Genomic DNA, 22,921 nt, shown 5'->3' on the forward strand with positions numbered 1-22,921 from the left:
GTACAGAATTGAATACCAACATCCCAAAAACAAATTCTGAACTCCGCCAACGTTATAGTTCTCATGACCACTGACTGCAGAACAAGGTCAATTAGCATTTGCAAGGCTCTGCAAAGCAGGTGCCATGGTGGGGGTGCAGAGGGACTTCTGAACACCTATGACACAGGACACCCTGGCCTGCAGAGCACATCATGTAGTTGAAATATAAAACCATGCTAGGCAGTGGTGGCACACACCTTTAAGCCCAGCTCTTGGAAGGCTGAGACAGGTGGATCTCTGTGAGTTTGAGGCCAGCCTGATCGACAAAGCAAGTTCCAGGACAGCCAGGACTATTACACAGAGTCTTGAAAAATCAAAAAAAAATGGAAAAAAGAAATAGCAAACCACATTAAACAATAGGAGAAGGCATGGTCTGATTTAGTAAACACAGAGGGAAAATCGATTAGAAACACATACCACTACCCTTATCCAGTGTTCATAAGATGACCATCTAAAGTTACTCAACTTTATCTATCAGAAACCCCCAACTACTAGGGCTAATGAACCACAAAACATTACACCTAAAAACTAAGCCTCGCCTTTGGTTAAAAGGAGCCAGCCACATCTTGACCACAAGAGCAAAGGCAGAGATCTATTCAAAGTAACTTAAACATTCAAGGTCTGTTCAATGTATTTTCTCCTTCCTCTTTACTCTCAGAGGCTTCCTTGAATGAAATTACGCTCCTGGGAAATTTTATCTTATGCATCCAGTGTACTTGTACACTGTTCTGCTGAGAGAGATAAGTAGAAAGTCAGAACAGCAGTTAGCAAAATACATTGTCACAGCAGCAACCAGGGCTGGCTCTTCTGAGAGCTCTCCTAATCTTCCTACCTGCATTCTGGGCTAACATACATGCCCTAGAGGGAAAATTCAAGATCTAGAGGTTTTTTTTTTTTTTTTTTCTTCTCACTAAGACATTTGAAAGAGGAGTCTTCTTCCAGATGTAATAAAACAGCAGACTGTCTTAGTCTGATAGACTTACCTGATGCAAAAGTGTTTCTCTGCTGCCTTCAGATTGATTCAGCAGCCTGCGTGAGAGCTCCAATTCCTGTTCCAGCTGGAGTTTCAACAAGATAAAGACATGTAAAACGAGGCATAAAATAACTGTGCCCAATGAACAAAATATACCCAATGGGACACAATTTAAGAAGAAAACAGCAAAATAGTTTCCAGGAGATGTTCCCATTGAGTGGGGCTAGGATGGGCATTTCAGCATTAACATATATTTAACTTCCATTAACATTATGTTAAGTATCCACCATAAAGGGAGTTGCATAATGTCTCCTAGAGGTCAGAGACCTCATCAGCATCATGTTGACTATGACCCAACCCCCTACTTTCACCCAGGCCTCAATTCATCTCTAAAATAGTCATTTTACTAGTCTCTTAAAATCTCCATCCAGTCTTAATAATTTTAATAAAACTCTAAAACATCGCTTTTTTGAACAAATATGGTCAACTTTACTAAATTATAACAAAAACTAAAGACATCTAATAATTCAAAGTCCATTTCACCTAGCATGACTTCTTATACTCCCAATACCCAAAATGTGTTCCTAAATATTTTAAACTCTGAAATTCAAAAAGAATATTTAAAACTTCATTAATAATTTTGATCCATGGAAAATGTGGTCAGTTAACTGAGCACATATCCTAAAAATTCAGATATACCTACTTACTTTAAGGTGAAGAATGCAACAAAAGGGAACATAAATTGTTTTGTTTTGTTTTTCTTTATGTAGCATTTATATATGCTATACTTTTTTTCATCTTGAAACATAAAGTAATATAAATTTTGTACTAAGGTACTTTTGAGTGCTAAAATGTAGAAGTTATTTTAAATAATCATTTCATTCAAACAAACTACCACCTTTTAACAACTGTATGAATAGTGGCTGCACATGGCATGGAGCTTGAGGGAGTCTTAGGACATGGGCAAGAAGGCACTTAGAAAAGATGAAAACGTCTAGAAGTATCCTCATGCAAATGCATGGACGCTGAACTCAAAACTAGTAAGATCTGTGGAACTATTGACAATTTCCTGGTTTGATATTCAGTGGCAATTACATAAAAAGTATTATCATTGGCAGAAGCAGAGTGAAAGGTACAAGAGAACTCTCCATACATTTTGTTTTGCATCTATAATTATTTCACAATGAACTCTGTTCTACATATGTGTTTGTGTGTGCAAGTGTTTACCTAAGTGTGTGGGTGTGTAGCCTTGTTAATATCAAAAGCTAGCATCATATATCCACCATAATCACTTGCCACCCTGTTTTTTGAGACAAGGTCTCTCACTAAACCTAGAGCTCTTCGTTTAGACTGGCTAATCAGCAAGCCTGCAGGATCCTCCTGCCTCTATATCTCCAGCACTGGGATTATTGGGGTACACCATCATTCTGAGCTTTTATTTAGATGCTACACAGATGAGTTTGGGCCCTTGTGTTTGTGTGGCAAACACATTACAGACCCACCTTTGCAGTTCCCAAAGTAATTTGTTATCCATCTATATAATAATTCTTTATAATAATAATACATGTAGCTAATAAAACAAAGTATATGTAGTACCATCAAACCCATAAAAATATGATGATTGTTCTCTTGAGTCTATGATGAAATAAAGAAGGGGGGGAATCACATTTCAGTGCAAGCCCCTACTGGTCAGAAACCCAACCTCACATCAACAGTCAACTCCCAAGGGACAAACTCAATGGCTGATATATCCTGTCTCACACAGAGGTGGTGTGGAAGCAAGACCAGAGGCTAAGAAAGGGAATTGTAAAAGGGAACACTGCGCTAACAGCAGGAAATTTCCTCCAAAGTCCCTTATCTTGGGCTTATCCTTGAAACTACTTATTTGAAAACTGAGAGGTTGCTTGGCCTCTGAATCACCTTTTAGAGCTAACTTTTAGTGCTGAACTGTATATTCACTGATGTGGTATCTATCAAAGGGCCTAAAAAACTAATGAGAATGCAGGGTGGGTTTAGCAGTAAGAAATGGCCCCCTTAGGCTCATATATTTGAATGCACAGTCACTGGAGAATGGAACTGTTGCAAAGGATTAGAAGGATTAGCAGATGTGGCCCTACTGGAGTAGAAGTGGCCTCACTAGAAGAACTGTGTTACTGGAGATGGACTGTGAGGTTTCAAAACCCACGCCACGCCCAATGTCATTCTATCTGCCTACGGATCATGGCGATGATGATAATGAACTCTCTGAAACTAAGCAAGCCCCTAATAAAATGCTTTATTTCATAAGAGTTGTTTTGTTCTTAGTGTCTCTTCACAGCATGAGATAATGACTAAGATGGAGGTTATTTCTAAAACAGAGCTGCTAACCACACCTATCTACTATAAAGAAAATGAATACATACAAAATGTCTAGCCTTCACATAGTAAGACTTCCCTAACCACCTCCAATGGTCGAGTTTTTTCAGTATTCTCCAGAAAGGAAATAGAAAACTTATTCACCTCTCAGAAAGGACAGAAGTCCAAGATGGCAAGGCAGCAAATAACCTGTGTGTGCTTTCAAGAGTGGAGGTGGAGCTATAAGCCACCTCACCTCGCAGCATGTTCCACAAAATGATCTCAGGGACACTTTTTACAGTGTTCAACAAGCATCAATGACCCCAATGGCACACTGATGGAAGGATAACTTTCAAGGTCTTACTTGGCTCTTCTCAGTTTCAGTTTGTCTCAGCCTGTTTTTCATTGTGTCCTCATTCTCATCTGCTTTAGCTTCTTGTTTCTTCAGTGCCTGCAAAGGAAGCAAATGAGAAAGAACAGTGCATTATCCCAGAATATGCACGAAGCTCAAAGCTACCACAGGAAGCATTGAGGAAGGGCACAGGAAAATATTGAGTTGCACAAAACCTGCAAATCAAATCCAGCCTGTTCATTTGCTCAAGCCCTAGCAACATTCCAGTGAGGATCAAATGAAAACAACTTCCTGATCTTTCTCATCATCTCCACTAGTTTCCTCTTTTTTCTCTATCTCTGGGAATCTTACTACTCAGAGAGGATAAACTATTAACAATTGTCTTGGAAACAAAGTGTAGTGCAAATCGAAGTCATCTTAAAGGTTGTCTTACTGATCTGTTGTTATGAAGAAACACCATGACCAAGGCAACTCTAATGAAGGAAAACATTTAATTTGGGCTGGCTTACAGTTTCAAAGGATTAGTCCATTATCATAATGGCAGGGAGCATGGTGATACAGATGGCACTGGAGATACATCCTGAAATGCAGGATGATAGAAAGAGACAATGGCCCTGGATTGGGTTTTTGAAAGCTCAAAGCACACCCTCAATGACACACTTCCTCCAATAGGGCCACACCTCATACTCTTCTTCTAATCTTTTCATACAGTCCCACTCCCTGATGACTAAGCAATCAAATAAATGAGCCTATTGGAACCATTCTTACTTAAACCGCCACCAAAGGTTACATAATCTGCTTGATTTAGATATAACACCATAAACAAGTCACAAGTTTTTCAGGTTCTAAAGCACACCATCCACTACATAAAATCATGCCCCTTGCATCACCATTGTGCAGATGACATTTGTATAAGACATGCCAGACCATCCAAACACTACCTGGAAGAATATAACCATTCTTACCTAGTTTCCCCTCTTTAATGATAGAAGAAAGTTAAAGGAAATTCTTCCAAAAGCTAACCACAAAAATGTTTGCCTGTGTTTGTTTCTGTGACAAAAAAGAAAATTAAACAAGGCAAAGACTTAAAAAAGACTTTCATATATCTAAATGGCCCTTTGTTCAAATAAGAAAATAAAAAGACAATTTTAGCACTTACATTGAGCAAGGTATATGTAAAGGCCATACAAATTGAAGAAATGCACACTACCTAAAGTTTTTTTCCAACACAGCAATAGGAAATAAGCAAATGCAGAAAAAAAAAAATCAACTTTGTTGTAAATATACTATCATAATCTATTTCATCAACCTACACATTCAAATACATCTTAAATATACTTCCCTTATGCCAAGCACTGTTCTGGAAGCTACTCGTGTACAGAGGTACAAAATACACATGGTTCCACAACCCAGTAAATGAGCTCTTTCCTCTCACTAATTAGTAAAATACCATCTAGGTGAAAAGGCAAAGGAGATTTATCAAATAGGCAGTAGTTTGCTATAATAATAAATAATTCTATGGTAATCTATCTGTCTAGGAAATCTTCTTACAAATATTAAACACATTATATATATTTAAAGACCATATTTAATCTTCATGAAAATCCTATGTGTTATTAAGCTCATTTGATCATCAGAATATTGGGAAATAAAATAATAAATAATTGTCCAAAAACACTCTCCTAGTTAGTGGCAGAGGAATTGAGACTCAAGACAACCTGCCATTTAACCACTGAATGGCACTGACTTTTCCATCAGGAAACAGTATCTGACAGGGTTGTAGTAAAAGTAGCTAGTAGTCATGAAACATATAAATCAATGCTTGACATATAACAAATATGCAATAAAAGCCAAAAATTAATATTACTGATTTATTGAGAATAATGAAGTATCAAAATCACAATACCTTTCAGGTAGCTATCAAATTATTTGCTCTTTTTTGTAGGGCAAATAAAATTTATAACAATATTTAATTCTGTATTTATGATGTATTCAGTTTTGGATGTATATAAATTTTTCATGAACAAAAACTTTTATAATCTGAAAATTTTTATTGTTATATTTATCTTTTCCATGATTCCTTGGTCTCTTTCCTAGTCTCTCTCTCAACATCTCTCTTTCTCTCTCTCTCTCTCTCTCTCTCTCTCAATATCTCTCTCTTCTCTCTCCCTCTCTCTCTGTCTTCCTCTCTCTTCCTCACACTCTCTCTCTCTGTTGTTTGAGACAGTAAGACAGAAACAGAGACAGAGACAGAGAGACATAAAAATGTGAAGGAACATAATATAAAGTTGTTGCAATATTTTTAAATACTTTTTATTTTAAAGTAATATAATAATGTCATATCTATATACAATATATTTTTATTATATTCCTCCCCTTTGATTACGTCCCTCCCCTCCCATTCTCTTTTTCAACATCACTTCCAAACCATCTTATTTCACAACACCTTCATTAAACTTGGGTTAATCATTTGTCTTCTTGTTAATACTTATTCACTGGATTAAAAACCTGGTTGGTTTTTAGTTGGATGTTTGCACAAAGGGGATGATTAGGAAAAGACTTCTTGGGGAAACTGACAATTTTTCCCAACTATAAACAGCCTCTACTTCTGAATTCAAACCCCTGAATAGGAACCGCTCCTTCCAAATGAGCTTGCAGTGAAGGCGGGTCAGGAACAGGCTAGGTCATCTGAAGCCACAATATGAAAAAGACAAAGGGAATAAACAACTCCAAACAGACAAGACTGCCCCAGTCACAGGAACCATTCCTTTCCAAAGCTAAGTTCAAAGTCAAACTAAGACAGCACTGTGACTCTAAAGAGCGGTGTAGGATGAAGAGACCATGCAGAAATGTTCGGCTTACAAATGCAAGCAGGAGTCATCATCAAATGCTGAGTTTCACAAACCTAACCCAATCTCATGCTTCAAATCTGAGTTTAATTTATGTAAAAACATAAACTCCCAAAATTCCCCCAGTGAAGAAATTTTCCAGTTTACCATTTGGAATTTATCCATTTCTTCCCTTTCCCAGGATTTCCAAAAATTAAATATGAAAAACTGTAACATTTAAGACTAAAAAAACATAAAAGATATGTTAACATTTCCCAAGTTTTTTGTACCAAACACATTAAAAATACTTAAATATACAGATATACAAACTTATTTATATGTAAAGACATTTAAAATAACAATTCAAGATTTAATTATTTCAAAACAATTTTCACTTATCAAGAGGCTTACATTTCCAGAGAGTAACAGAAAAGCTTTCATTTTTATTGGAGTGAACCCTTCAGAAGACAAATACCCTGTTTGTCAATCACACTGTATTTTTAAGACAGTACTTGGCACATACTAAAGCATGCTATTAGCTCCATAAAAAAAAATCCCTTTATACTCTCTGACATCACTTTGCAGTTGACCAGTCTTTTATATACCAGAAGCCTTTCCAAATTTCTCCCACCTTTGATTTATTTTTAGCTGTGTGGATTTGTTTGGTATCTATGTCTAGGTATGTATGGGTACCAACAGAGACCACCAGAGGATATCAGATCTCATAGAGTATAGGAGGCTCATAGACAGGGAAACCAGGAATCTTAAAATGCATAGGGCTGTCTCTTCAAAGAGAGATGTACAACCCAGAAGGTAAGGAATCTGTAGCTGTATGGCCAGGCCACACTGGCTCCCCCCCAAGACCCTTGTCTTAAGCCTATTTATCTCAATCAATCCCCCAGACCTTATCATATACAATGTTTACCTTGAGCCTGCTTCCTTAATCTATAGAACATGTCTTTATAGAAGATGTCACTTGTACTTTACAAGCCTTTCAATGTAACCATGTCTTACATTTGTTGTATACGTGGGATTGAATTAATTAACCCCCAGGAAACATTCCCAAATCGTGCTGTACTTACACATGCCTAAAATAAACTACCCAGTGTCAGACTCTCATAGTTTGAACCAACACCAACCTCTCAGTCATGTGGAACTGAACTTCCTTCTGGCCTCTTAAGAGCTGACATTCTGAAGGACATGGTAAACAACAGAGGCCCCCACAATAGAGCTGGAGTTACAGGTAAATGTGAGCCGAGTTACATGAGGGTCTTAGTCACTGAACCATATCTCCAGCCCTTCCCCCCACCTTTTTCAATCATTGTATCCTCTCAAGCATCAAGTTATCCATCATGAAAAACTTTTAACAGTATGGTTATAATGTAAACTACGTATTTACTTTTGTGTTTAAGCAAAGAAGTGAGAACCTTTTCCAGCTATAAGAAATCATTTTTATCTTCTTTTTAGGTAAAGAAAAGAACTCATTAATTGGTTTTAGTTTTCTATTTTTATTTGTTTTTGAGACAGGATCTCACTATGTAGCTCTGGAGACCCTGAAACTTTAGATATCAAACAGGCTGGCCTCAAACTCAGAGATCTACCAGCCTCTGCCTCCAGAGTGCTATGACTAAGCACCATGCCAGGTCCTTAATTGATTGAAAATATGTTCCTTTAAAATTCTGTTAACTATTCAGGAGAACTGCACAGACAGCTCAGAGTTTTTACATACCCTTCAAAAATTTCCTCCTAAACTAATAGGTAACATACTGTATTCAATTTACCAAAATTAAGATAAACATGTCATAGGAGGCTTAAGGTTCTATTTCCACTAAAATGTACTTTTTTGTTTGGTTGGGTTTTGTTCCATCAATGGATCCATGATACTATATTGCATTCAGCTTACTTCTTTTCGTAGTCTCATTCAACTAGTTTCTGGTTTTCCCCTGTTGATGATCTCAGCATTTCTGCACAATTCTGGTCGGATACTACAGTTAAAGAACCTTTTCACTATATCACATAGAAGGGACAACTCGTTCAGTTTTGTTACAATAATCTCATTTCCTCTCTGTTCCACACTGTATTTGTTAAAAGTTAGTCTCTGAGCCGGGTGTTGGTGGTGCATACCTTTAAGTTCAGCACTCGGGAGGCAGAGGCAGACAGATCTCTGTGAGTTCGAGGCCAGCCTAGTCTACAGAGCTAGGGCTAGTTCTAGGACAGGCTCCAAAGCAATACAGGGAAACCCTGCCTCAGGAAAAAAAAAAAAGTTAGTCTCTGTGGTCATTTGAACAAAAATGATCCTCATAAGCTCATGGAGAGTGGCACTATTAGGAGGTGTGGTCTTGGAGTAGATGTGGCTTTGTTGGAGGAAGTATGTCACTGGGGGGTGGGCTTTGAGGTCTCAGATGCTCCAGCCAGACACACTGTGGCACTCTCTTTCCTGTCATCTGCTGATTCCGATGTAGGACTCTCAGCTACCTCTCCAGCACCAGTCTGCCTGCATCCCACCATGCTTCCAGCCGTGATGACAATGGGCTAACTTCTGAACTGTGAGCCACCCCCAATTAAATGCTTTCCTTTATAAGAGTTACCATGTCCATGGTGTTTCTTCACAGAAACAGAAACCCTAAGTGAGACAGTCTCCAATCTTACCCATTTTCAAAGGGAAAATTAATCTCCACCTTCACTATGAAAATAACAAGCAATTTGGTTAAATGAGTAAAAAAGCAACATTGCAGTTATACTGGGGGATAGTTTGAGGCTCAAGTTCAAATCCATAGTTCACTGTAGTCTTTCTTGCCAACCCCCAAATTTCTCAGTACAGTCTAACACCAGCCGAATTCCTAGTAAATTTACTCACAGGTTGTATCTACTAGTTAATAAAACTTGAACCTCTTTATACAAAACCAAAAGGCATACTCATATCAAAATTATTAATTAGTGATCTAGAATTAATGTTAAACTACAGACTCACCAAATCTCTCTCAAGTATGTCTGTTTTCTGACTTCTCCTAAGACATTCCAACCACCTGGGATTTGCCACCTACTATGAATGTTGGTCCCTCTGTGGCTTGTAACACTTTGCAGCCTTCTAAACTCCACCTGAGTTATGCAGAGCAATAGGCCACCATCTTAGTTATCCGCTCTGAGCATCTAAACTCAGAAGCATTCCTAACATCTCAATTTATCCACTTCATAAAGAAAGAACTTACCACTTAGAGGGAAATATGGGGAACAGCCATCTTCACTCTCACACAAATGGAGATTTACTCCACTTTACATATCTCATAATTAATGTAAATAGTTATTGCTCCAGTTGGTACAAAACTCAGTAATCTTAACTTTAATCAAGTTATAAATTTAAAACTAACTTTTTAATTCAAAATGCCATATGAATAGGGTTAATTTAAAAAAAAACCTATTTCACTCAAATATACAGGAGCATAAAATAATCTTGTACTTCTCCTTCCTAATCCATTTTCCAGTTTCAGCATTGGGTCACTTCTTTACAATAATACTTTTCAAAACCTATACCGTTTTCTGCTGTAATCTACTTATTGCCTAAAACTTTGCTCAATATTTTTTAATATCTCTTATAGTCCAAGGATATATAAGACTTGGAGATTTCAGTCAGTGGGATCCTTAAGTTCTATCGTTTCAGTAAACAGTCCAAATATGAGGCACTGAGGAGTCATCAGAGCAAACCACTCTAGTTCTGCTCCATCAAGAAATGCATCACAACCAAACATCATCACTGCTTTCATAGCAGAACAAGTCAATGGACACATCAGCACAGGTGCAATATCCTAGCCTGGAATATTAAAGCAATTCTTCTATATTATGTAGTTCTACCTAAAAGATGGGGAAAATCAATACCATTTAGTCTGGATTGGAACAACTTCAACTTCTGAGAACAGTTTAATACTAAAAGAGAAACATTTTACAAATGAACAAATCAAAATTGAGTCATTTCTTTAAGCATTAGCCATGAGTGTTAGTTAACTAGTCCACTTTCTTTCTTAATGAGGCTAAGCCCACAGCAGACTCCATTTCTATTTGTCTGAGACCAAGCAACTCAGAACTACATTAAAACAGACCTGGTTTTAAAAAAAAAAAAAAAAAAAAAAAAAAAACAGTTATAAAAGAGGAGAAAGCATTGCATGCCGTTGGATGTCTGCAACTATGTTGTTCTGCCCTTTAAGCTTGGTTTTCTTAGATGGCTTAGCCATAAAGCTACAGCCTGACCTGCTGCAGAATTCACATTGTCTTTTAGAGTTTTAAGATCACAGGAATACCACAGAGCTTTAATAGAGGGCCCCCGGGGCACATTTAAGTCTTTAATAACAACAACTTTTTCCCCCCCTTGAGTATGCCTATTTCCATTAAAAGGATGAACACACTGAATACAGTCCTTTAAAGGCAGATGATTCTAAACACTTATAGTGAGTGGAGGGGAAGGGGGAGAGAGATGTGTGTGGGAAGTCCTGCATCTTTCACAATAAACATGTTTACCAAGCACCTCTAATAGCTGGCATATCCAAATATGTGGAACAAATAGAAATTACAGGCTCCTGTGTCTGCTGCAAATGGACCAGCACATTTGGTTCTAATAATGGCACTAGAATCTTTAGGTAAAGATTGCACACTAACTCCCTCATGGGCCAGGCCACTGAAATTCTCAGAGAAAAGCCATGAACATCATGTGCCCTGATTCACCCTCAGCAGGGCTGCAATGCATACCTCTGAGCACAGGAAAGAACATGGAAATGATTCACTCATCAACCCACAAAGCTAAAACAGAAAGAAAAAAGTCTGCACTCATCTGAGTCAGAATCATTTTACTTGAAGGGACAAACTGTCAGGACAAACTGTCAGGTCAAACTTCTTTTCAGTAACAATAAAGATATGTCACTGATAAGTAGAAAATGGTTGTTTTTCCTACATTATTTTTATATTTAAATTCTCCATGGAAATACGAAATTAAGGTCAGAGAACAAATAGCATAATATTTCTAGAATATAATGGGATTACAATCCAAATTACATCACATATAAATATATATAAATTCAAGCTAGAAGTTGATATTTATGTATATTATAAATGTCAACATCTTTGAGGACATCTGTTTGGCCTGTCAAAAAGCAATTCTATTAAGGAGACAGGACTTAGGAAACATTATGATAGAAGCTGAATTTTTTTTTTTTTTTCTTAAGAAGGCAACCTGGTGGCTGGCACCAAAATTCCCTGTAGAAACCTAAAAACAACTCCAAAGCATCAAACAAACAGACTGACACACACTGGAAGAGAGGTCCATGCAACACAGCAAGACACTGTTGCTCAGTACAAGTGGTACTTGCTTACATTAGAGGAGATTTTAGTTCATCAAGTTCCACGAATTTCCAAATGCTGTTTTTTCCTAAATCAAGTCAGAGATTGCTCACCATGAGAACCAGCTCAAGTCATGGAAAATCTTAGCCTTTAAGTCCATCCAGTTGAGGATTATCTGTGCCAACAAAAACCAATGCCCCAAAAAACAGTTTCTTTCAAGATGAAAAACAATACACTCATATTCTACATCCCTAAACAAACAAGTTTTTTACTCAAAATTAGCTAGGTGGCTTTTACTAAAATTGTTAAAAAGCAATTTGTTTTATAGCCATGACTAAGGAAAGAAAACTCTATATTAAAAGCTACAACTAAAACAAACAAAATCCCTGTTGGGTTAAGTTAAAGTGGAACTGCATGGTAGAAATTCCAAGGGAATCCAATACACATGCCACAGTGACACCTGCTCATCTGTGGGCCATCGATGTAAATGAGGAATGCTCAAAGTCTTGACAGTTGCTGGGCCTGGTGGCACACACCTTTATCCTCAATACCTGGGAGGCAGAGGCACGTGGATCTCTGTGAGCTCAAGGCCAGCCTGGTCTACACAGTTCTAGGATAGAACTAGGACTCAGCTACATAGTGAGACCCTGTCTCAAAATAAATAAATAAATAAAAACCCTGCTGACAGTTGCACCCATTTGTTTTCCTGATTGAGTAGCAAGCACATGAGTAATAAGGCACAGTATTCCTGGCTTTTAATAGCAGATTCTAGGACATGTGGTTAAGTGGAAGTTATCAAAAGTAAAGCATTACCTGACAGTAATTATAATCCTTAACCATGAGCCTTAAAGGTATCTAAGGTTTCCAAAAATAAAGCCCCAAATGCTTCTTTGGGAATAGGTCTGCACGGCATCTCTTTATCTCTTCTCTTATGGTAAGGTGCTTACTGCATTAGGGATCCGGGATATCTTAGAGCTAATGTTGTGGTAGCATCCATCAGAGCATCCTACAGGGAGAGTTGTGGTAGGATACATCAGAACTTATTCTGACCTACCTTCCCTAAGGAAGCTTAGAGACACTTCTCAACCCTAGGTGGAGTGTGTTACTAGAGTCTGCTACTGTTTAGGGTACCTGGATCCAACGAGGCCAAACAAGGTCATGGGTTCAATCACCATGAATGCCAATTTCCTTTGCTGTGCCCCACAGCCATAAGCTTTACCCCTAAACTTTAGCCAAAGGCCACATGGAAAACGAGGCCAGAGATCTGGAATGAGTCAGCAAAACTCTACTACCATGACTATGAAAATAATTCAAAACTAAAATTCCTCCTGACTAGTGTCAGGATTTCAGCCTTCAAATGTTTTTAAATTTGCCAATCTGCAAAACAAATGCTTGATTACTGCTTAAGAAGTTGGTGTGCTGAAATGCCATGCCAGTCTTTTAACGTCTTTAATTCAAAAACAACAGTGGTAATAAGCATTATTCCCTGAAAGGCCACTGCTTTTACTGGAACAGACTGTATTTTTATGCAATCTTTTACTTAATAAAAAACTTGCAAGTAGAGTTAAATGTGAGCCCTACAAGTGGACTTTCCAGGATTTCCTTCAGAATCAAAAGGCAAAATGCTCTCAGCAAAGGGTCTGTTTTCATCTGAGTAGTTTCCTCTCCAAAAAGACAGCCGTGGTTTTATTGGAAACCCTGAGCAATGTGATACTCCATTTGACTCTCTGAGCAGGACCGCTGAGCTAGAACTGTTGACAAACAGAAGATCATAGATCATTATGAAAATTTAAATTAGAATTTCTCAAGGGTTATATGTCTTTGAACAGAAAAGCCTGTAAACATACAAGATCTTTCATTGTTCAGAGTTAGAGAATGTTATTTTATGCCTTTGGGTTTGGGGATTTTTTTGGTTTTAACTACTTTCTAATAAAAATAAAACAGGCCCAAGTGGATGAATAAAGCTATCTGTAGCAGAGTGGTCTTTGTTTGTACAATATTATTATGCACTCAGTAGTTGCCCAATAAATATTAATTGATAATGATGGAAAAGGATTTTATAAACAGATGGTCCCCTCTTTAAGAAAAGCATAACACAGAGATTTCACAAATCCAGCTTGCAGAAAATCTTAGGCCATGGTTACACAGTTTGATCAGTCAACAAGGGGCAAAAAATATTTTTCAACATCACAAAGTCAGCAACACTGAACACTAATCTGCATATGATTCCGCACAAAGGGACACAAACAGACTCCTGGAGCCTCATTTGTTATTGTTCATAATGAAAAGGTGGGTGGGAGGGAATACCAGCAACAGCAAAATACTTTGAGATATAGTAATATGTGGTATGAACACAAAGTATGTGTCAGCAGTAAGAGTGAGTATCCAAAACACTAACTTCCAACACTTCCACACAAAATCAGGGGACTTTACCAGAACACCTACTCATGTGCTGAAAGAAAAAGGTTGCTTAGAAGTAAAGAATGAGGGCCATAATAAAGAAAATTAAAATGCTTCAAAATCCCAAAAGTATGAATAATCAGAAGAATGATCAGACCCTATAAAGAGTAATTCCTAACAGAGTAGGAAGAAGGAAACTACAAGCAAACTAATCCACCTTAGAAGAATTACTAAACACACACACACACACACACACACACACACACACACACGTATGCACACAAAAGCATGCACACATATACACACACCTGTCAAACTATTTAAAAGTGTCAATTAATATATACCACAAAATCTTAGAGAAAAGCAATTGAACTAAGGAAGTGAGGGAAGCAGAAAATGTACTATAAGCACTTAATAGCTAATAGATTAAAAAATGTTTTCTTAAAAAGTGAAAGTTCAACTGGCAGTGGTGGCCCACCCCTTTAATCCTAACACTTGGGATCTCTGAGGCCAGCCCACAGAGTGAGTTCCAGGATAACCAGAGCTACACAGAGAAATCCTGTCTCAAAAAAGGGGAGGAAAAGCTGAAAGCCAAGAAGATTGGTGTAAGTGTCGCTTACAAGAAGAAAAAGTGATGGGCATTATGCAACAGCTTATACCATCTCCCCAAAGTGTACTTTCTAAGGAATCCAAAAGCTAACCAGGATAACAAAGAGTATGCTTCTATGTTGCATCCTAACTTCAACATGTGTCTTATCATTTTTAAATACTAGATCTGGATCTGTGGGACATTTTAATATAGGCAGCATTTCCCAGGGCTCGGATGCCTTGCGAAATTTGTGAACCACTGAGCTTCCTCAAATGCAAATAAAAACCCATTACAAAGTTGATTCCACAGTCTCCAAAATCAGTTCCAGTTTTGCTCCCAGAAACTCTGGGGGGGGGGGGTGACTGCTTTACACTGGGGAGAAAGAAATGTTAAAATTGTTTTAGTGTCATCAGATATAACCAAAATCCAACAAAACAGTAAACAGGTTGAACAAAGAGCAGGGGTCAAAGGGGAAAGTCAAGAAAAACATAGGGAAGAAGACCACAGAATGTATCTTGGACCTACATATTACAAGCTGTGCCTAAGCATGTTCAAACACTTTTGCACATGATAATTGATGGCTAGTTTCCATGCATTTCTTTCTATCAGCATGCTGGCATTGGCGACTCTTCCACATCCCTTGAGAAGAACAGCATTTGCTGCCTCCCTGCCAAGAAAAATAATAAAATAATCCATACATAACAAACACAAAAGAGCAAGAAAAACAATTAACATGATGTAAAATTGTAAGAGGAAGAGCAGCGGGGTGAATCCAAACAGAATTCAACAACTTCGGCCGTGGATTGAAAAAGCGCTCCACATGGTAGTAGCAAGTAAACAAGGAGGCAAAAACCACACCCATAAAAACATTTCCCAGGCCACCTGGAAAACACGAAGCCTCGACAAAAATATGGCCTCTGAGGTGCAAACTTTCCCAAGAAGGGCCTAAACGGGTAACTTTCTCCCCTCCAGTGTCCTCTACAACCCATGCATATCCGGAAATAATGCCTTTCAGTAGGTAATTATGAAGAGTCCCCAAAAGCAAGACAGTATCTTAAGTAATCTTAAACCCCAGGCTGCCAGCACAGCACAGAGCAGTGCTTGTCAAATGAACATCTTACTAGGTGGTGTTCTGATGATGCAAGATACAGCATCATTCATTCTTTCATTCATTCATTCTTTCATTCATTCATTCAGCAAACACTCAAGCACTGTTACAAGGCCATGAACAGAAGCTATGAAGGACATACCCTCAAGGGCTATATCGTGGTTAGGGGACAGACAGATAACAGATAATGGTATTGCTAAAGAAAAAAGTAGTAAATGTAACAAACTCAGAAGGGAAGGGGGGCATCTTTCTTTGATAATTAATAAAGGCTTTCTGAAGTGGAGTTCTAAAGGACAGACAGGCATATGGCATACAACTGTTTCAGAAATCAACTTCTTGTCTCTAAAAAGGAAGCACAAATGTCCAAATGCACGAAGTATGAGCATGTCCACAAATGGCAAGAAGGCCAGTGTAACTGACAATACCGTGTCCGTATTTCCTATGAGTACATGGCCCATAGCACATACTTGGACATCAGAGAACAACTTGCAAAGTCCATTCTCGGCTTCCACCATATGAGTTCAGGGGAGTCAAACTCAGGTTATCCCACTGTGCACCAAGCACCTGCACCACTAAGCCATTTTGATGGGCCAAGGTCACTGTGACTGGCCTACAGTTAACAAGAACAAGATCAACAGAAAATTGCATTGAGAAGAAATCAGGGACCACAGCCCAGTGGCTTTTAGTGGAAGACTTTTAGATTTGTTCTAACTGTGGTAATAGAAGAATGTCAGGCAGGTAACACAGAGGTGAGACCTGAGGCCAGGGGCCTGCGCCGCTTGCATAAGTAGAGGAAGACAGCAGCAGAGACAGCAGGCTGTAGGAATTGCAAAGCAGATAAAGAGTCAGTTTTCACAAATATTTTTAAATCAGAGTTGACAAGGTGTGAAGAACAAGGGACAGGCAGATGACAAAGACAACAGAAAAACGGAGTTCTCAACACCTAAGAGGACAATTATTTGTCATCGGGAGAATAGCCATCATTTTTGGAAGACAAGTGATCTATTTCTTTGGATGAAAAATGCAAAAGGCTAAGATCGAATACCGTCTGTGAGTTCATAGGTCAGAGAGGCAAGAACATGAGAGCAGAGATGCAAACCACGGTCTGTGAATACTGTGGCTGTGAGCCACATCAGTGTGACTCAATCGCTATCGGAGCAGATGGTGGCCAGTGAGAATAAGGCAGAAACCTCATTCTCCGGTGACCACTCTAGGACTGTCTTCTTCCTACCAGCCTAGTCCATCAATTAAGTAAAGAGCCTGACAGCTCTGAACACAGCTCAAAAGCAAAGGACACGTGAGTTTTAGAAATAAGCTGTTCCTCCCTTCTTGAGCAATAATTAGCACCTATTTTAGTATGTGAAAAAAAAAAAAAGAATTCAGAAATCTAAATAGGACAAATTAATTAAATGTAGTAAACTATAAATCATGCCTGCTTATCAAGGAAAATCAAGATTAGCTTAAGGAAAACTTAACAGTACTAATTATTCCACTGGAGGTAAATGGATAACAAGGGGCAAAGGGGTCATTGAGAGAAAAAAATAACATCAAGAAAAGGTTCCTATAAGATAAAAATTTAAAAAAAGAAGAAGTGTTTCTAAGATCCTTGCTCAGAATCATAAAAAGTGGAAAGGAATGAGGAATATATGAAATTAATTCTCAAACAATGCCCTCTGCTTTTCTGTATCTAAACAGGCCAACTCCTAGAGAACAGGAAGGAAGGAGGGATGAAGCAGGCAGGAAAGCCTGGATGCAGAGTATAAAAGCAGGAGTTACAAGTCAGCTCTAGGCTACACACAGCAGGTGTCCATACTCAAAACACTAGGTGTCACTCAGTTTTTCAACAATGTGAAGCAATGTAGTTTCAAATCTAAATTTTAAAACTGCAAATAAGTATACTTCTTTCAGTTGATAAACTATGCCAAGGACAGTCTCTAGAAACGCTAGGAGCTGGGTTATATATTCTGTAGGGAATCCATCTTAAATAGCCTTAGCACTGGAAGAAACAATGCCTACTGGTTCATCATTGATGGTTCAACACTGACGACTAGTGGTCAAAAAATACAGCAAGCAACTAAATCCGTAACACTGAATGCAAACTACATAAAAATTCTTAATTGAAACATTCAGGGAAAAACAAACCACTAAGGAAAAGAACTGTATCTAACATTCCTTAAGTTTTATTCTGAAGCCCAGCATGGAAGGCACATACCTACAACCCCAGCACTTAAGAGGTTGAGGCAAGATGGGGAGTTCCAGATCAGCTTCACCATATTTTAAAACTGTTTTCTGTCCATTATTTGGACAATGTTCCAAAATGGAAGTCACTTGGGATCTGCTGTTGGACTATAGAAGACACAATTCTATGTTATTGCCTACAATCTCAGAACTGAATGGTCTTCTAGAAATAGTATGTCAAAGAGATCTTACTTTTATAATCCATGTATCAGGGTAGCTCTATTCTAAGCTTTCTAACAGTGTTATATACTAAAATGGCAAGTGATTCTTGTGATAGCATGGGACATCAGACAGGTATCTTTAAGTTTTCAACATAATGTCAGGCCCATCAGCCTTCTATGTGAATATGTTCTTCATATCACACTAAATTGTGTTTAAGTACACTTGTAGGATTCTAGTTCTGCCATTTGAATCATCTGTCAAATATCCATTGAAGTAGAATTCATTCTCTGGGAAAAGCTTTCCATGGAGACCAAAAGTGTCATAGGCAGCAAGGATCTTTCCATCTGAATATTCCTCTCATCTGCTCAGTAACTGTTGGCAGAATAACAGCCTACTGCACGGTTGTCCTGGGACTGTCTGCCCAGGACAAGGGTGGACAGGAGCAGCCTAGATCCTGCAAAGGAGATGACATTCTAGGGAAGAAGATATATGGATGGCCACAGAAGTAAAAGAACAGCAATTACAGTCTGTATACTGTAGAAATTTTTATGTGCTGATACTCAACAGTGTGACAATGGAGGACCAAGTTAGAGAGAGAGGAGGGTAGAAAGTCCTATCTGATGGTGGCAATAAAGTATGTTAAGATGAACTGGGATTTTTAAAAAAAAGGTTCTAATAAAACAGAAGAAACCACTCTGGTTAGGACAGCTTTGCAGAACACTGTATGTCAGTATGTGTGCTTACATTTTTAGAATGAGGCTGGAGAAATGGCTCAGTCAGTTGAGTGCTCATACACCATAAGGACATAAATCCAATCCCTACGCCACTCAGAAGAAAACTGAGATCAACAGCACAGGCGTATAACTGCAGGGCAGGCGCCCATAGGAGAGGATTCCTGGGGCTTGCTAACTGACAAGTCTCCTGATCAGGTGAGCTCTGAGTGAAAGAGATCCTGTCGAAAAACCCATGGTGGCCTGGCGGTATAAGCGCACGCCTTTAATCCCAGCACTCGGGAGGCAGAGGCAGGCAGATCTCTGTGAGTTCGAGACCAGCCTGATCTACAAGAGCTAGTTCCAGGACAGCTTCTAAAACCACAGAGAAAGCCTATCTCAAAAAAACCAAAAAGAAAAAAGAAAAAGAAAAAAAACTTAAGTTGGATAGTGGCTGATGACACCTGAGGTTGACCTCTGCATCCATGTACACTCCTCCATCAGTTTTCATGGTAGAGCGACTCTAGGGCCTCTCCTCTCATTCCCTGGAGGAGCCCCCACCCCCAGTCTCTTTTCCCATGTGACTGATGCTGGCTTGGGAGCCTCACGGTGAGAATAGTTGTGAAGTCGGCAGCATCTGTGAAGAACTGAGAGGTAGATGTTTTAGCCTTTTGTCCGTGTGTCTTTGTCACAGCGATCAGCCCTGCCTTAGCAGAGAAACAGTCGTGACCAGTTTAGTAGCTCAGGGTAGGTGTGGACACCAAAATCTGAATTTCTCCCTACAAGATACAGTTCCTTCTGATTCCTTTCAGCCACTTATAAATGTAAAAACCCATTGTTTGATGTTAAGCTGCATAAAGACAGGCAGCAGGCCAGATTTGGTCCTTAGGCTAGAGTTTGCCAGCTTGTCACATAGTTGTGACCTGTGAGGGATTTTTCTAAACGATTACTTTTATTGTAATAGTAATGGAAGTGGATTTTTTTGGGGGGGGGAAGTGGGTGGTTCTTAATGCTAACATTTGTAGAAGAAAATAAAATGAATCAAAGTCTTCCCACCTCCTGCCCTAATCACACACACTTACATGTGCAGCTTTACCTATATGCACATACACACACACACACACACACACACACGTACAATATCCATTAAAAATGGACACATAATATGAAACTGCAAAGTCAACACAAAGTATAAAACAATCCAATAGAAAATGGTAACAGAAGAAAAAGGGGGTAGATGATAACATTCCCAACATATTGATTGATAAGGCTAAACTTACCTAACAAGGTTGCTTTGTTTAAGTCCAGTGATAAAGTACTTATGAGAGCAGAAGAACTAAAATAGAGGGGAAATTACTGTGCTAGCATCATGCTCACTTTAAGCCAAGCATAGTGGCCATACTAGCCCAGCGATCACTCAGGAGGCAGATTCTGTGAATTCTACACAGCAAGTTCCAGACCAGCCAGGGCTATATAGTGAGACCCTGTCTAAAAACAACAACAACAACAATAATAATAATATAACCCACCACTAAGCAAGTTTTTTAAAACAACTGACCAGGAGAATAAAATATTCAAGTAACCACAGATGCCAATTAGAAAAATCAAAACTGACAAAAAAAAAAAAAAATCATGGAGAATTGAGCAGGCATTAAACAGGAATACAGAAGAACAGAACAAATCTGACAAATGAGACCTACAGAATTTACAAATGTATCTGAGGCTCCTACAGATTTATACATAAAATGCTGAATGCAAGGAAGGCAGAAAGTCAGGGGATGGTTTCATTCTGGAGTCCTGAATCATGATACCAAAACACCATGGAACAAGGTCAAAATGGAAGTGTCAATAAATTTTAAAAGAATCAAAAAAAAAATTTTAAGTTTAAAAAAACTATAGCTGGGCGGTGGTGGCACAAGCCTTTAATTCCAACACTCAGGAAGCAGAGGCAGGCAGAACTCCGTGAATTCAAGGCCCGCCTGGTCTACAAAGTGAGTGCCAGGACAGTCAGGACTAAAGGAAAACAATTACTTCAGAGGGAGAAAAAATTATGAAAAGCTCCTGAAAATTCCAAAAAGACACATAGGAATCGTAATAGCCACTGTAATGGATTTAGAAAGTACCCTAATTAAATGCTAATTAAATGATAAACTTATAAAAGTATTGACTTTTTAAAAGAAGTGTTTAATGTGCAAGTCTGAAAAATAAAAAGGAATAATCTTTTTAAAATAAAAAAGTCATAGAGCAGATATTGAAACATTAGACAAACTTGCTCCAAAAGAAAACCAATGAACATGCTCGTATTTCGAGCAGAGCGCATGAAAAGGGAAAAGGCATATGCAATAATACTAAGGACTGTCAATGCTTTATAAATCAGTGAGTCCTGTACACCAAGTATGCCGCTATCAAAACAACGGCGAGAACAAATGACTTGATCTTCCAGTTCTAACAAACATTAAAGAAATGGCTCTTCCTCTTAAACAAATTGAGCCAGGAAATGTAAAGATGAAGCCTATAAAACTCACTTCTCAAGACCAGTGCAACCTTGCTTCCTTTTTTTTTTTTTTTTTTTTTTTTTTGTAGATAGATTCTGATTATGGTTTTCCCCCTAATTCTCCTCCCAGGTCCTCCCCAAGTCCCCTTCTACCTATAGCCACACTGTTTTTTCTTTCTCTCCTTAGAAAACAGGCTAAATTTAAAAAAAAAAAAAAAAAAAAGTAAAAAAACAATAGAACAAAAAGCCCAAGAAACACATACAGATGCAACGAGAAATCCCATAAAAACACAAAACTGGAAACCAAAATATATATACACAAAATACCTGTAAGGTAAAAGAAAAAGAAAAGGCCATGACAAAGCAGTATGAGCCAAAGAAACTCCAGAAGTTGAGTTTGTTTTGGGTTGGCTATCTACTTTTGGGCACAGAGTCTGCCCTGAAGCATGGTTTAGATACCCAGTAACATGCCATTGGACAAAACTAGTTTATCTTTTGCAAGCAGTTATCATTTGTAGAGAGCTGCTAAGTTAGTGTCTTAGGGTTTCTGTTGCTGTGAAGAGACACCATGACCACGGCAACTCTTATACAGGAAACCATTTCATTGGAGTGGCTTACAGTTAGAGGTTTAGTTCATTCTCACCATGATGAATGTGGCAACAGGCAGACAAACAAGGTGCTGGAGAACGAGCTGAGAATTCTACATCTTGGTTCAAAGGCAAAGAACTGAGACACTGGGTAAGGCTTGAGCATATATGAGACCTCAAAGCCTACCTCCACAGTGACACACTTCCTCCAAGAAAGCCATGCCTACTCCAACAAAACCACACCTAACAATGCCACTCCCTGTGAGCTTATGGAGACAATTATATTCAAACTGCAGTTAAGGAGGGGGGCTTGTATCCACTTCCCTTCTCAACTCTGGGACCCCATTTGGCTTATACCAGTGCAAGCCCTGTGCATGCTGCCCCAGTGTCTCTGAGTTCATATGTGCATCAGTCCTGTTTGGTCTACAAGGTCTTGTTTTCTTGGTGTCCTCCATCTCTTCTGGCACTTCAAATCATTCTACATCCTCTTCTGCAGAGTTGCCTGAACCCTGAGGGGAGGGATTTGATGAAGACATACCATGTAGGACTGAGTTGCCAGCTCTACTTTTTCCCATCTACTGCAGGAGGAAGTTTCTCTGATGATGGCTAAGCAAGATACTGATCTCTAAGTCTAGTAGAATGTCATTAGCAGTAATTTTGTTGCTACATTCCTTTAGTAGAACAGTAGTACTTGGTTTTCCCTAGGTCCCTGGCCTATCTAGTCTCAGGTTCTTCACCATCTGAGCAGTGTTGGATATGAGTTCCACCTCATAGAGTGAGCC

The 22,921-nt window shown here is 38.7% G+C and overlaps 1 protein-coding gene across 3 annotated transcripts in view; it reads right to left on the reverse strand.

Moving 5' to 3' along the window:
- Nucleotides 1–22,921, reverse strand: part of Cep128 (centrosomal protein 128) — a 319,467-nt gene that overhangs the window by 243,551 nt on the left and 52,995 nt on the right. For all 3 annotated transcript variants that reach the window (XM_051196144.1, XM_051196145.1, XM_051196146.1), the window contains 2 exons: nt 3,711–3,797; nt 1,023–1,097 (listed from right to left, as the gene is read on the reverse strand). In XM_051196144.1, coding sequence (XP_051052101.1) covers nt 1,023–1,097; nt 3,711–3,797 — 162 coding nt within the window. The remainder of the gene's footprint in view (nt 1–1,022; nt 1,098–3,710; nt 3,798–22,921) is intronic.

The sequence above is a fragment of the Phodopus roborovskii genome, unplaced genomic scaffold, assembly GCF_943737965.1.
Source record: "Phodopus roborovskii unplaced genomic scaffold, PHOROB, whole genome shotgun sequence".
Taxonomy (NCBI): Eukaryota; Metazoa; Chordata; class Mammalia; order Rodentia; family Cricetidae; genus Phodopus; species Phodopus roborovskii.